General features: G+C 40.8%; 1 protein-coding gene across 1 annotated transcript; it reads right to left on the reverse strand.

The window, feature by feature from the left end:
- Positions 1-6: 6 nt before the first annotated feature.
- On the reverse strand, positions 7-15,515 carry NRGN (neurogranin). The gene is made up of 3 exons (XM_042476806.1): positions 15,267-15,515; positions 7,597-7,813; positions 7-905 (listed from the first exon to the last, which is right to left on the reverse strand). The coding sequence occupies exons 1-2, from the start codon at positions 15,279-15,281 to the stop codon at positions 7,607-7,609; spliced, it is 222 nt and encodes a 73-aa protein (XP_042332740.1). The 5' UTR covers positions 15,282-15,515; the 3' UTR covers positions 7-905; positions 7,597-7,606.
- Between the last annotated feature and the right edge of the window lie 1,343 nt (positions 15,516-16,858).

The raw sequence follows: 16,858 nt of genomic DNA on the forward strand, positions 1-16,858 counted from the left end.
CAGGATACCAGCCATAGCCTGTTGGTCAGTAGTAGTGCCCAAAAGATCACAGATATACTTCTCTTACCATTCTCAGAGTTTTGTGTCTGTCCAATTTAGCCACAGATGATACTGGGGCAAAATACAATGTTTGGTTATATTACTTGAAACCATAACTTGGAATCATGACTTTTTTGGAGTATAACTTTCAGAATTGATCCATTTGGGAACCAGGGTGCACACAGTCCCCCAAAACAACTATAGTTGAACAGCATTGCCAGTGGGCATGCTTAGCTGGCTGATTCTATGACGTAGTCTAAAAAGTATGGTTTCCATGCTTTACTTTTATCATCTGTCACCAGATTCTGCTGTCAGTAATAGGGGAGAGAAAAGCCTGAGCTTACAAAACACAGCATTTTCCTCCTAGTTGATAATTTAGGGCTTGGCAGTAAATACCAGAAGCATTGTTGGGATGCTGGACATAATATATTGAAGTGAACATGAAGGGTCATAGGAGTTGTAACAGGCAATAGATGCATACAAGTGATGCATATTTTTCTTCATTATTGTACAGATGCATGGGAGGGAAGTACATGTTTAATTTTTTAAAAAATCTGGGAATGGAAGAAAACCAAAATGTGCAAAGGATGGGGAGCACAGAGTGAATGCCAGGAAGGAATGCAGGATCTATACAACAAGAAAAAGCAGAGAATGATAACAATGGTATCTTGAAGAGAAGGAATAGAGGAAGTTGCAGTTCTGAAAAGGACAATTAAGGGGGGGGAAACATTGTGTCTCATCTATGATCAGACTCCATGGGACATCATGAGATGGTGATTGTTCTTCTGGAAGTAGAAGGTTGTTGTTCAGAGGACCAGCTAGAAATCTATCTGGATGCTGCTTCTCCATCCATTTCTTCTTTGTTGCTGCAAGAGGAAAGAGACAAATTGAACTGGCCATTTCCAGACCTTACTCAACAGCTTCCTTCCTACTACAGATGCTTCCAGAACATCCGAGGCCAAAATTTATGAGGACATACGGATGGGAACACCATTTCTCTTTCTCTCCCTCTCTTGGATACCTCCTTGCCAATGCTCTTTAAAGGTCCTGGATATCTCACTGAGTGTGTTAAATAGCTTCTCCTCTACTTTGAGATCTGCATTTTACAGGGAAATCAGCAGCAATCCTACAATATTAACAGCAAAACCATTTATTTCTAAGTGGAAAGACCACAGCCTGAGATAATTTCCCCTAATTAGATAAAATTGTAATGTGGAGAAGGAAGAAATGATTACAGAAAGAGAACCTGGTTGATTTTATCCAGATTAGATTAAAGGAAGCCTAGGACATGTTTAGCTTTTGCTCAATCCTTGCACAAGGTGGATCTGAGGTTTATTTTTTGACAGTGAGAATGTCAGGTTCCTGGCAAATAGCTTGCACTGTGTCAAGCGTGGGCCCCTTGTGACCTTCCAGATATGGTTGGACTACAAGTTCCATCAAGCCTAGCCAGCCCAGTTCATTGGAACTGGTTCATTGGAGCTGTAGTCCAACAACATTTGGATGGACAGTTGCCCACCCTTATTCTATACTACTGTTAGGAAGATATGGGTCATCCCACAACCAATTTTTTTTTAATTTGGAGAGCTACTTGGAATAAAGTTATTTTTAGTGAGGATAATTTCTTTGATAGTATAAATTGTGTAACTGATGACAGAGAACACACTTCAAGCTCCAGCACTTCAATAGTTGGATATTTTAATTTTGTTTTTCTTAATGTTCTGTATGCAAATATTTAATGTTGCCAGGTAGGTTAAAACCCAATAGCTGGCATACTGTTAACGTCATGCAAATGTAAAAGTCCTGTGCATTAGAATTGTTCACCATAGTGCAACTATGAGTGCACTGCAGACAGTGGCAGAAGTGGAGTTGCACATACAGCAATGTTGTGTGTTGCAGTTGCATACTATGCATTGTGTGTAACACATTGTGCATTGCCTAGTCACTGGCATGCATTGCACACTATTGATGTTCTATATGGGGGTTACGTTGGTCCAAGATATCTACATATACAACTATTTATGCTACTCTGATGGGATGTTGTGTCACATTGGTGAGTAGGGAGCTATAAGTCTAATTCAGACATTTCAATACATTCTGCACTTCTTCCAAATATCTTGAGCCCTCTGAAATACAAACTGTGCAAAAGTCAGAAGCTGCCTTCAGATTAAGATAGAGACAAGATAAGAACCCATTTGGAGTCACATTTGCCTCACCCAACAAATGACAGGGAGCAACAGCAACAACAGCACCCTGGACATATTCCCAGCTCAACCATTAAACCCTCCTTGGGCAAATCATATGCTCTCAGCCTGAGATGAAGGCAATGCATATCTTATCTGAACAACTCTAGCCAAGAAAACCTGTTGTTACGACCAGATAAACTGTTCTCAACCCCTTTGCCTAGCCTGCTAATTCAGGTGCAGTGGTACTCTTCTGTTGTTAGTACTGAAGTACAATTTAACTGCCGGTCCATAAGCCAGCTGTGAAGGAACACTATTATTTCTTTAGTCACAAACACCATCTTGGGCTGCTTCTGTTATAGCAGTTGCTGAGACCCCAACAGGTATGTGAACTGGCCCTACTCCAGAACCAATAGATGAACTGTCCCTGCTATGCCATGTTTCATCCAGGAATTTCCACAATTTTAATTTTCTATAATGCCCCCTCAAAGACCTTGTGGGAAATATAAATGGTTGAGTCCCAGTCATCTAGCACACTGCCCTTTCCTATTAGCATCTGCAAAGCCAGTGAGGGATTAGAGTGACACTGGAGGGGCATGAGAACCTTGTGATGTGCCATAAGTGAACATCACCTTTCAGAAGCCTCAGTTGGCCATATTAATGGTCTAGGATTCTAGAAGTTAAAGTCTAAAATCTGGAGGACTAACAGGTCTAAAAGTCAAAACACACCAGCCATATATTTTGCTCCTTGCAAAACTGCTGTACAAAGTCCGAGAGAGCCATGTTAGCCCATTACAAGAAAAAAACCCTACTGAAGTCATAATCAAAAGCAAGACGACATAATTTGAAATCCAGTTGATTATCATGCTGTTTTGTAATCTGTAGATGAGGGTTAGTTGCCACTAAGGAGCAACCCACAAGTCTGTCTGATTTTTAGCAGCCAGGGACAGTTTCTAGCTGGATGTGCTGAATCATGGATGGAATCATGGATGGAAGCCAGTGTACGGTGCATGATGCTTGGAAAGGACAGCAGGTTTAGGAGAGAGGCAGGAAGTACACATGAAGCTGGAGAAAGCATTAAGAGAAAGACTCACATCTCCATTTGGATGAGAAAGTGTAGGGGAGAAAAGGCCTTTCATTGAGGTTTCAAAAAAAAGCTTGTGGGGGCGTTATGGGACACTGGCTCCTGCTTATTTTATGCCAGATGGCTGATGAGAACTACTCTTTTCCTCTAGTTTTGTAGATCTTGTTTTTGACCGTGATTCTTTGCCACTGCTCTGTTCCCCTTCATTACTGGGAGGAAAAATTATGGCAGCTGCTGGGAGATGGTACCAAGTGCTGTAGGAGAGAGAGGCATATATGCTGCATAACCTGCCTTGCAACTTCATCCCTCACGTTTTTCCTTTTTGGGAAAAATCATCACGAAAGACACCCAGCAGCTTATACCATGAAATTATAACTGAGTAGACACATGGACGTTATGTAAATCTTAAGAATGGAAGGTTTTAAATATATAATGCATTCCAGTCAACAAAGTACTGTGATGGCCCTTGTGGCCTCTTCCAACACTATGATTTCATGTAGTTTTATGTCATTGTCTTCTACACAGTAATCCCACAATGTGCCGATGTACACAAAAGTAAGGAGCTTCTTGCACAGTATCTGGCTTTGATTGACTCTATTTTATGTATAATTTCCAGTATATGAGGTTTAAAAATAGCATGTGCTCATGTGTTACTAAGGAAGAAATTAAATGCAAATTCAGGTCCATCTCCTTTGGGGAGTTAATATTTCCATGCTAACATCCAGTGTGTAGGATTTGCTTGCCACATTAAAATCTAGGACACACAGAGATGATTCTTCCACACTTATATTTGAAGAGATAATTTTTTTGTTGTTGTTCTTACATAAGTCAAAAAGAACAAACCAAAGTCATAATTAAAACTGGGACTATTCCGTGATAGAGTTGTATTTCTAGCATGCCCTCTTCCACAGGGATCAGGCCCAATTAAAACTAAAATTAATTCTTATAACTTTTTAAAATTAGGAATATACAGGAAAAGCTAAAATGAAGAACAGATGCAATGGAGGCTTCCTATCTTTCAAAAGAACATTGGATAATTAATTGTTATATATTAAGTCTCTCATTTAGAAGATTCGAAGGTCCAGTTAAAAAGGATCAAGAAACAGGTTATGGGGAAGATGTTCCTACCTAGGACCTTGGATGTCTCTCTGTGTGTATATATGTGTGTGTCTTCCAAGTCACCTGCTTACTTATGATGAACCCACGAATTGGGTTTTCTTATGCATAGTCACTAAAAAAAGCTTTAAAGGTTGGTTTAGATACTGATATTCTTGGGATCCCTGAATTAGCATGGCCTAGCATTTTCTACCTTTGAGTGGAAACACTAAACAAGATGGCAGTTGCATGACTAAAGGTATGAGGATCCAGGCCACATTAGACACATCCTAGGACAGGTGACATCCAGTCTGGTTCTCCTCCTACTGAGGAGAACGCTGCTGCTGCCTTTGCCTCTCCTGCCTTGGCTCTCTCCATGAGGAGGAAGCCAGCACAGTGGAGCAAATGGAGAGGCAATGTGCACTGCTTCCAATGCCTCCTGCTACCTCTGTTCCCTGGCTGTCCCCAGTAATCTTGGGTCGGTTATGTGCAAGTGGCCAGCCAGCATGTGAGGTAACAGGAGAGGACATGGGGGTGAGCAATGTAGTACACCGCCATCACCCACAGTCCTTTATGGGTCTGGCAGGGTGGCAGGAGACGGCGGGCGTGTAGATGAGAAAAGAAATGGGAAGAGGAAGGGCAAGTACACCCATCCTGGATTTGCTGCCACCCTGGTTCTTGTTGGGATATTAGTAAATTTCAAAAGTATTGGTATTGGTGAATTTCAGCTGCAAAGAGAGAGAGAAGCAGACCAGACCCTTTTCCACAAAAAAAGATGGTTTGGTCAGCATCTTAAAAGAAACATGCTGACAACATGAAGACAAAATGGAGACCAGAAGGGTTACAAAGACCTAGTTTGTAAGGGAACATATATAAAGTTATAATTAAACAAATAGAGAAATAAGGAAACTGGCAAACTGTGTAATAAAGCACAAAACAATATATCCATTCTGAACCCCATCCACTAAAAGGGATATACAGTAGTATTCAGCCTGACTTGTAAATAAAACTTTTACTTTGTTTCAACAATCACATGTCTGGAGGGATTTCAGAAGCACGGTTCTCCCTCTGTTCTCACGGTCTTGAGACTTGTGTCGCTCATCTATGCGCGAGGGACAAACAGAGGGCAAAACAATGGGGCGCATGTGGCCCGTCTTTAGTATTTGCTGTGTTTGATTCCAGACCTCTGTGGATACCAGAATCCATGGACGCTCAAGTCTCATTACATACTGTGGCATAATAAATTGGTAGCCTTTCTATACATTGGCAAAATCAAGGGTTTTTCCCCCCTGTATTTTTAATATAATAAAAAATATTCTCAAGCCGTGTATGCTTGAATTCACGGATAAAAAATTGTGGCTGAGAGCTGACTTCTGCTTTAAATATACCCTAACATACACTTTTCTGTGACCTCAAAGAGCAAATGGTGGCAGGGCATAACTTCTGGGGGTGGTAATGTGGATAAGTAGTCATGCTGGATAATTTTGTGGGGATGGTACTCCCCAAAGATAACTTTTTCACACGCTGTGCCAGGGACCTGCTCTGGCCCACTTTTATACATCTATTTCTGTTTCAGTCTCCTCTTGCTTTCTACATCCACCTCCTTTTACTCCTCTGCAACCTATCAAGTAGGCAGAAGGCCCACCCTTCTATCGCCTCGGCAGGAGAAAATTCTCTAGGCATTTGAAGAGAGAAGACAGGCTGATGATATCTTGCTAAAAGCTGCAAAGGAACAGGGGCTGGTGGGGGTGCAAGTGGCTGATCTAATTACACAGCTAATTTTGGGCGTAAGGACAACCAGTTCTTTACATTGCAATTTCTATTGCCAATGTTGAGAAGAAGCACAGGTGGGATTTTCCAGTTAAGAGAACTTACTTTTTCTATTTGCAACTCCCAATATGCCATTCAATATGGCCCTGGTTCTTTCTAGCTACAAGACCAGACCAGATGAATCTTTTGAATTGCCTCTCCCACCTCCTTCCATTCCCAATGGTAAAGAAAACCCATAGCAGCCCTTCTAGGGACTTGACAGCCACCACTACAAGGAGAGAGTACTGAACTGAGCATACAGTACTGGACAGTATTACTACCACTTCATATAGGCTCTTGCCCTGTGTTTTCTATTCCCAGAAATGGCACAGCATTAAGGTGGGACCAGAGGAGCAAGTCTGATGAAACAGCTCTTAGCAGCTCTTAGCAAGTTGTCTATGCTCCTTTCTAGTTAACTCACCACGAAGATGGAAGAGTGATCAAAGCTTCCCTTTCCCAGTAGGCAGAAGCAAACCACTGCAGTTTCTAGCTTGTGTATTCTTCCTCATTAAGAACTTTTTGCCATTTGCTATCCTGGTTTTCATCTATGAAGTGTTGGACAATATGTTAGATCCTGTACCAAAAGTGTTTGAAATTTTATGACCTGAAGCAAGGGTGGGCAAACATGGCCTTCCAGTTGTTTTCGCTCTAAAACTCCCATGTGTTGCTCAATATCAGTCATGGCGAGGCTTTGCATTTAAAAAAATGTGGAAAACTACAATTGCTCTAAAACTACTAGTAGAATATATTAGGCCATTTGTGTGGTAAATATCAAAGTTACAGGCAATGGAAAGCTTGTCAGTGATAACGTCTTTCAAAAATGCGCTAAAATACATAAAGAACCTTTAATTTATCTGTATGGTAGAGCTGATATTCTAGGACATTTTGTACAATACATGCAAATACCATACTATTTGTATAACCAATTGCAAAAGTGCTCACAAACATCTTCTAACTGTCAATTAAAAGATACTGCATGATTTTGCAACCCACTTGTTATATCAGAGGTGATGACTGTACAGTATTTTATGTCATGTGTTGTTATATATTTTATTCTGGATGAGCTCTTCAGGTCTAAACTTATTGTAAATATCTGTTAAGAAATACGTTTCAGAATCCTGTCTCCTGAACAGATTTTCATGTGATTGGAAAAAAGACGTGGTAGAGCGACATGAGAGTATTCAAAGTGGATGATTCTGCTCATAAAATGTCATGAATGAGACAGAAAAGCCTGCACAATTTTTAAAAAATCATCATCTGGAATGGACACCTGTTAGGCTTGAAGATACCAAAGACTTGTATTCTGAAGGTATATCGAAATATGAGCAAACTATTTTTCTCAGTTTCCAACCTGACTAAGCAAACAAGCTGGGGCCGATACTTCCGTACCTGGACATACTTAGTCTCCATTACGTAGGTCCCCTGCACGATTGCTGCTTGTGGCCTCCGGATCCTTGCTTTTGCGTTCTATTTCACCTCCTTTAATCTTCTTCCTGGTCATATGCCCACGGAAACTGGCTTGGATCTTGGCAGCTGCTGCATTGGCATCAGGGTCATCCAGTGGAATGTCCAAGATGTCTTCATCAAGCTTAGTGCAAGACCCTTCCTATGACAAGAGATAAGAAAACAAAATTAACACCAGGAGTCCACATCACATCGGCCTACTACTGCCTTTTGGGAAGCCTTAAGAGGAAGACCCAGTTGAGTAAGGGCTCATTCATTCTACACAATTTAGTAGTCTGACTGTCCTTTAACTTCCATTATAATTTCCTATTGAGTTACAGTTTACAGTTTAGGGAGATGATATTTAGAACACCAGGCTATCCCAGGATTCCATAGGATGAAACCAAGGCTACTAAACTAGAATTACAATGCTATAATTGAGACTGTATTGAAAGTGTGGCCATTCCTTTGGCAAACAATGAGAACGGAGCAGGTAAGGAAGTGCAGAAGTGATCGATACCATCTGACATGACATGTTTCATAAAAGACCTAATTTGCTCATCTGCCATACTGGCCGGTCTGCAGTGCAAGAAGTAAATAAAGCATTCCTGACAGCTTTCCGGTCTTATTAGATTTGGAAGGTTTTAATAGGAGATATGGCTGGCCCGGTTACTTGTGGTATAGAAGATCAGAAGCCAACAAAGAATTTAATCATCATATTGTAAGAAGATCTCTACTAACAATCCAGAATAAAAGCAAAATAAAATTCTACAACCAGTTTCCATGCCGGCTATCTCCACAAGAAGCATAGAAAATTGAACTAGCAACACAATCAGAAAGACCTCTAAAACATGAAGATTTAATCAAGTCGGAAGGAACGAAACCAATATTAAAAACAAGTAAGGAATTGGAAGACAATAGGAATAGATGTTATTGGTTCCCGTATCAGCAAATTAGCAAAGGATTCAAAATAGACTTAAAATTGGAAGGTTTTTGTAAAACTGAGAATGATTTAGATGAGATATTACTAAAATCAAATAAGTCCGCAATCTCTAAATTATATACATGCCTTCAGAAAAGAAAATGGTGGAAGGGAGGGGAGTTGAATCAAAGAAAATCTCAACGTGACAATAAACTTGGACATGGATAAATATCTGAAGATGCAATATATGTAACATGCAATAGGTTTTATCATATAATGTATGAATAAAGAAAGCCATTCTTTTTCTACCTTGTTTATAAATCTATTATTAATTTTAAAAAAATGCCAGTATATCTAATTCTCTCATGTCTAAGACTTTCAATTTCTAATCTTCTATTTTGGGTACTTCTTCAAGTTTCCATTATTATTATTTTTTGGCTATAGTTAATGTCGCAGCCATAACAAAATAAAGCATAATTCTCCAGAGAGTTGTTTCATATTCTTTTTTTAATATTGATGTCAAATTTAATAACTCTGGAGCAAAATGGAGTCACGATAAATTCAGGATGGAATTCCGGGTTTGGAGAGTTATGACGATGTTTCAGAAGAAGTACAAGGAAAGGTAGATCTGAAGTTGGAATGTGGTCTCCTCTCCCTCCTTTACTCCCTCTGTTCGATCTACATATCGTGTCAGTCTCACTCTTCTGGTAGGATTTTGTCTTCTTTAGCCAGGCAATAAAATCCCAAAACTGATTGATACGCAAATAATTTTGTTCCTTGCACCTTGTTTTGAGATGCAATGTCCACTTAATTAAACTGCAGTTGTGAAAAATTTAGATCCTGCCTTGCTCTTTCTTTAAGTGACTGCCATGTTGGTTGGCTAGCCATGCCCCCCTACTATACAGTAATTCTAAGGGAAGAAATTAAAAGAAAAGAGGTGGAAATAAATCTGAGGTAGTACAACACCTCAGCAAACCACACACAACCCACTGGGGGAAAATAAAACTTTAGAAGAGCCGAGTGCAGATCTAAGCATTTACTACAAACAGCCACTCCCCAAAAAAGAATGGGATGCATTGATAGAAAAGTAATGGCAACCTGCAAAACCTTGTAAGAACTCACACTTACACCAGTCTGGGAGAACTGTCAGTAACATTGGATTCATCTCCTTGAGAGTTTATGTGACAACAAAGTGGTGTAGCCTTTAGATGCTGAAAGAGTAGTTGTTACTTTGAAGGAAGTGTATTGGCTACAAGATATGGCTGACCTGTTTTCTGATAGTATTTAATAATTAAGAGGACGGATCAAGTATCTATAATTACACTGCAGATACAATAACCCTCCTCATATCCTATTGCTTTAGTCTAATGGATGGAACAAACCGATAAGCTGCCTGTAACTTGCCAGACCATAAGATAGTTGATCAACTAGATCTTTGCTCTACTTTCACCTCCATAGTCAGTGATTCTCTACCACCTCTTCCTACCTTGTCTAGACTGCCGTTCCCTGAATGGTTGTTCCTATAACAATAAGTTGTTTGGACACCACTAGCAAATTATCTTGCTCTATTCTCTGCCATGGTGAAGTGTGACTTGCAGATACCTGGAGATCAGACCTTTCTTAGAGGTGCGGGAGTTGGCCGAGATGGTATTTTGGTCAGTTAGCAATCCCATTTCATGGTTGGATACTCCATGGTGCCTATTCCAGGTTTTGGGAGTCTTTGGGCTAGAAGTCCTCAGTTGCCTTTCTTGATCCATATCTTCCTAAAGACTGTAATGGATGCTATTTAGGAATGGGGTAGGGGTGGGCCTCTAGTCTTCCATAAGCTTTGGACTGCAACTCCTATCTGTCCCAGCCATTATAGTATGGGATTATGGGAGTTGTAGTACAAAACATTTGGGGAACCAAAGGATAGTCACACTTGCTTTGAGCCCTGTACTGTACAATACTGTACTGGTGCCCTAAGAGATGTAAGTAAAAAACAAAATCCATGGACCATGTCAGGCTCCCAACCATGCCACCCCATGGCACTCTTCTCTGCCCATGGCACACTGAGAAATCTATGACTTGGAGAAGTCTCTATTTAGGTCAGCCATCCCCAGCTTTGTATCTGCCAGATGTGTTGGCTTGCAACTCTAATAATGGCCAGCCAGCAGAGTCTAAAACGGTGGAGTATGATACGAACTGGAATCCAAAACTTTTGGAAGATATCAGATTGAAGAAGGATAGTTAGAAGACAGGAGTTGCTTCTTGGTATTTCAAGGAGTTATGTGATATCTGCTCTTATATTTCAAACCTATACAACATTATATACAGCACTGGCTCGCAAGTCTGTTTCTGGCCCTTATCTCTCCAGATTAGACTACCCTTTTTTCTAGAAAAAAAAGGAGGATGAATTGCCTCCCCTGGAAGCCTCTAAGGAAGGCAATGGGCCTGTATTTCCAGCTCATCATAAAAGTTAATTTAAAAGATGCGCACTTTTCAGAAGCAAACTTTTTTTCATATTCCTTAATATTTCAGATGAAAACTGAGAGATGTGTGGCCAAGCAACATCAGAGTGTGGTCAAGATGACAAAGGTTATTAAGGAAGAACACACAAGCTAGCAGAGGCTGCAGTCATTTGCTTTTTGCTCTAGGTTATAGAAAAGGACAAGATACTGCCACTTCTCCTTTCCCCCCACTACTGAGTTAACCGATTTCAAACTACTTTCCCACTTTAAACTCATCTTGCAGCAACTGAAGTAAGCTGAAGACAAAGAGGAATAGAGAGAACAAGGGAGGGAAGCTGGAACATTTTAAAAGCAGTTGAAAATGTGGGACAACAAAGGATTAATCAGGATTGACCCTACCAAATCAAGACAGTTGGAGGGTGTGCATTTTTATGTTGTTGTTGTTGTTGTTAGAAACAATATGTGTGGTTTATGTTGGGTTCTGTGTGCATAAAAATAGGTCCCCAAATCCAATGCACTGGTCCAACCTGCTATACAGCCTTGTAGAGCACACCAACAGCCTCCATGCGAAGCCACAGCTGGCCCTTCGAGGCAGGCACAGTTTTATGTACATGGCATCTGTTGGCAGTGGAAGTGGGAGAAGTGGAAGGAGAGGCACTACAAGGTTGTGCTTTCTGATTTTGATCTCACTTAATGCAATGAAATATGACTCTTCCATCTCTTAATTGAAATTGCTGAAAACAAACTCACATCCTCTGGGAACTAAACATTTCCTGAGTTGGCAAGGATGATTGTGGAGAAGTTCCACTGTGGACAGGGGGAGGGATGAATTTCTGGGTCAGGCCTTTAATAATGAATTCAGGCTTCCTCTTTATACTAATGGGCTACTTCTGACATTACACTGTAAACACAAATAGCTGGCAGTCTCATATGCCTAAATACACAATGCAGGGATTCAAATGAGGATGGCTGAACTCTCTCCCTTATGAACATCAAGGTTTCGATCTGATTCTAGCTATGCGATGAGAAATAGCCAAGACGTGACGGAGAAAGTGTCGCAAAATTAGTTTCAGAAGGTTCAAAGTCACAACCAGAACTCCACTAGGCAGAGGATGTCAATATTTGCCAATATTTTTAATGCAAACAGCCGCATACCATCCAATTGGTCATGTAGGGCAATCGGGCCATTCTTGTAACATCTTTACTCTCAGACCAAGTTGTCCTCTTGATTCCAGCACCAGAGAAATACCTAAAAGGGGGGGGGCAAAATGAGGGCATTGCCTTCCTAATAAGCATTCTGCCCCCATAAATTACACTTTCATTCAGTCCCAAAATTTCTAGCATTGCCATAACTTAGAACTTCAGACAAGCATTTAGAAATACAGTTTTTGTATCCAAAAAAAGAAACAGGAAAAGTTACCAAGGGAATGCAAACCAAGAAAATCTGACATGTGAACCATTTTCAGTGTCTTACCCTCAGAAGTGCTAGAAATCTAGGGACTGAAAGAAAATTTTGTGAGGGTGGGGAATTATTACTGAGGCAATGCCAACACCCTCAAGCTACACCTTTGTCCACCATCTAGGCCTGGCACATAAAGGTGCATTATATAACCCTGCGGCCATATTGGAAGACAGAAGTAGGCATTGTGGGGCACTCCAAAGCAATAGCAAGTACATTTCTATACCGCTTATGGGTGCATTTAAGCACTCCCTAAGTGGTTTACAAAGATTCACATTCTCAGCTGTGTGAATAACCAATGCAAATACACACCTTGAATGTGCTTCAGATCCATTTGCATCATTGACTCCATCTTTATTCAAGTGCAACCAAACTCGAACTCGCAGCGATGTGGTTCCATAGTGTGCACAACAAACCCGAAATAGTTAAAGGTGTATCAGAACAAAGAAAAACTGTTCTCTAAAAATGACTGTCCCATTGCGTTATCTACAGTTCAAAAAAGACCTCACTGGTTGATGAATATGAAATAGAATATTCTGCATCAGGCCATTAATGTTCCTGCATCTGAAGTTACCTACAGGAGCACAGGAGCCAAGATGATGCCTACATCTACCCAGATTTTTCATCTCAATCATGGTAGTCAGGACTGAATCCTGAAAAAACACAACTTAAAAATTCTGCACTAAAATTAATAAAGTTGTCAACAATTCAACAAAGGCAGAAACAGGGGATCATATTAATTGGGAATGGCTCATCAGAATAGTTTGTACTCCGTATTCTCTTACTAACAGGATATTTGAACATGGAGAAGCACAGGTGGAGAATTTCAGGCCTTTCTAGGTGCTCCAATCTGGCCTAGATCCCTGGATTTTCATACTCTCTTGCCATTACATCATCACTGTGCAGTTTTCCATGTTTTATATATCCCCCTCCCCTTCCCAAACACAGAAATGATTCTCTGAAGGGTTAGTTACTGGAAATTAGAATTTTATCCTAAAATATATTAATACAGTTGGCCCTCAGTATCCTTGGGAGACCTGTTTCAGACCCCTCTGCAGATACCAAAATCCACGGATGCTTAAGTCCACACTGTCCCCAATGGCGGAACAGCCATGCAGCCACACCACCATTATAGACAATGGAACTTCGATGGTGCCATGGGCATGTGGGTGCTCTACCATTAGTGACAGCCCAGTGTTGGAGCGTGGACAACTGGACTTGTCCCTAATGGCAGCATGGCCATGTGCATGCACCACCATTGGGGACATGGGCCTGCCATCCATGGATGGTTGCAAGTCCGCAGATACAGAGGGAGGACTGTATTTTTTATATCATCCTTTAGCCTTTGGCCCACTTTCCACTGGAATATGGCTCTCCTAGAATCCCATAGAGTTGAAAGAGACCATAACATCTCCAAGCCCCTTCCAAACAGGAATACACACTGAGAGCTCTCCCAACAAGTGACCATTCAAATGACCTCTGCTTAAAATCCTCCAAAGAAGAAAACTCCCCCACAATGGAAGACCTTCTTAAAGTCAAACTCTTCTCTTGTTATTTGAATCCATTGCTCCATGTCACCGTCTTTGGAGCAACAGAAAACAAGCTTGCTTCATCCTCAATATGACATCCCTTGAAACCTTGAACTTTTCTGAAATGGAATTCAACCCTTGGGTCAATAAAGATCCCACAACCTTGTTGTTTGGGGCTGGTGGGAGTTGTAATTCAGAATCATCAGCTTATCGGTTTGTTCCATCCAGAGTGCTGTGGAATCATGTATTCCTCCAGATGTTGTAGTATTACCTTTCTCAGCAGTCCAAGCCAGCATAGCCGATGGTGTGGAATGCTGGGAGTTGCAACCCAACATCATCTGGGAGATGCATGATTCCCACTCTGACATGGTGCAAGCATAGGAAAGGCTCAAGAATGAAATGACATGTGTTTGTGTGTTAAACATCACAGTTCATGCTTTCCTCCCTTTTACATCGTCTTTGTGTTCTTTTGCCATCAAAAGTACAAATCTGCTTAAGATTCCATAGTCCAAAGTTCAACATGTTCATGAGTGAGCTGAACTGAATTAAAGCCTTGATCCCTGCTTTTAGTACCAGTTTCTGCCTGTTCTTCATTCTCAGTTCCTTAAATAAAAGGCACAGTTTCCCTTTCCCTCTCTCTTTCTCCCTGGCACAGCAACAAGAAATAAGCAGCAACTCCCACACATAAACTAACAGTCTGCTGGTCCTATTATTTCATGTTCAGTATTCTGGCAACTAGAAAATGCTGTGCCATGCAGAGAAGCTGCCTTAAAGATCTCAAAAGGCATCATTGGGGGGAAAAAACACATGCAAAGATAAACTAAAAAGTAAAAGCATACAAACAGTTCAAACCAAGGCAGAAGCATGGGCAGATGAGTTCTTCTGATACAAAACCGTGTCCAATATGTCACTGAGTTCAGACAAACTGTGCCTCCTAGTAAGAGCCGATCAGTTCCTTTCTTGCCTCCTATCTGTTCCCCAAGAAGGGAAGTTCATAAACTCGAAGGAAAGCCAGGAGATTCTTCATTCCCTCACTATATAAATAGGAGCTCAGAATATTCAATTCTACCCGCACAGTCCAGTAGAATCACAGCTTGCTCTTTTATGCATCCATAAAAAGAAGAGTTACATGACCATCTTCCTTTGGCATCTTAAGTTCAGTCTTTCCCAACAGCCTCGTGCATTCCTGTACACCTCACAATGACACATACTCACACAACTATATGGAAATACATAATATACAGGCATGTACGTACATTACAGCAGTCCATCCTGGATACTAACAGGAGGTTGTGCCACACTAAGAAGGCAGAGAGATGCTTTCTGCTCCACTCAATGAGAACTTGCTGTCCTTTTCCCTGTCCTTTTTGATCAGCGCTTTCTGCTGGTGCTGAAGTTGTGTACAGCTTCTTGCCTACGTAACCCAGTTACTCGCAGCTAGGGAGAGCCTATAAGACCTACTCAAACTGCTCGAGTTCTTCTCCTGTTTTCTAATTTCTCACACACACTCTCACTTGCTTGTTCCAGCTTATTTTACAGCAACTCCCCTTGCTTCTAAATGCTTAAAGAGACAGACAGCCTAGTATGAAGCCCTCGGCATACCATAAAAACACACTGTGAACCACAAATAGTAGCCAGCACTGCATGGCCAGTTCTGCAGTTCTCTTTGATTAGAGATAGACCTCCCATCCAAAAATGGAATTTGGGGTTCTTTAAACATTAATGGAGATTTTGTCCAAAAATATCACACCTCATCCTTGCTGAGTCTAGATCTTAATTGGAGGAGCTGAAAACACACTGCTTTGAGTTCCACAGTGGAAGTGGTGGGCCATAAATATACTGTATATACTCACGTAAAAGTAAAAGTGTTTCGCATTGACAAGGTTGTCAAGTCGTGTCCAACCACAAGGGCCAGTGCTCATCTCCGTTACTGAGACAAAGAGCCAGTGTTGTCAGAGACTAGTCTGTGATGATGTGGCCAGCATGACTGCACAGAACACTGTTTACTTTCCCATCAGAGTGGTATCTGTTTATATACTTGTATTTGCATGCTTTCAAACTGCTAGGTTGGCATATGTGTCAGTTGACTTATCCATGGGTCAATGTAAGAACTGTACTTTGGCTCTTGCAAAAAACAAAGGAACCATCCTCTGGTGCAAGGCAAGAATATAACCTTTCCTTGTAGCACTGTCTCCACTCCTTGAGCCAGTCTTTAGGTTGAGCACAAACAGTCATGCCTCCTTGAATTGTGAAAGTTCTTTGGCATTGCCTTCCTTTGCTTCTTCCTTTTGTTAAATGGTCCAATTTTTTCCCTTTGACTTATCTATGGGTCATATCAAAATCCATAATTTTAGCCCCCCAAGCCTGCCCTCAAATTATACACAAGGTTAACTTGTTGTTAATACTTGAGCATATTGATTTGTGTATATCATGTTAACTTGTTGTTCAGTATCTCTCTCTCTGGCTTTGCTTTGTGAACAAAGATTCAGGAAGGATGCATCCTGCGTTTTGTACAAAATCCATAAATTTTAGCCCCCAAGCCTGCCCTCAAATTATACATAAGGTTAACTTGTAGCTGAGTATATATGGCAATCATTGGTGGCCATTCATTCCTCTTATTTGCGAATTTGCCATATTCACAGGGATCCTGTTCCCCTAACCCCCATGAATCCCAGAGGAATGACTGTATGGATAAAACTACTATGTTTTATCCATTTAAAAATTTACCCAAATAAGTAAAGAAATAAGTTTATAGATAATTAAACAGTCCACAAGAACTTAGAAAGGAATCTCGTGATCACTAAAAGTCAATGTGGTTTTCTCAAATACAAGTCATGCCAGACTAATC

Source organism: Sceloporus undulatus, chromosome 6, assembly GCF_019175285.1.
Source record: "Sceloporus undulatus isolate JIND9_A2432 ecotype Alabama chromosome 6, SceUnd_v1.1, whole genome shotgun sequence".
NCBI lineage: Eukaryota > Metazoa > Chordata > Lepidosauria > Squamata > Phrynosomatidae > Sceloporus > Sceloporus undulatus.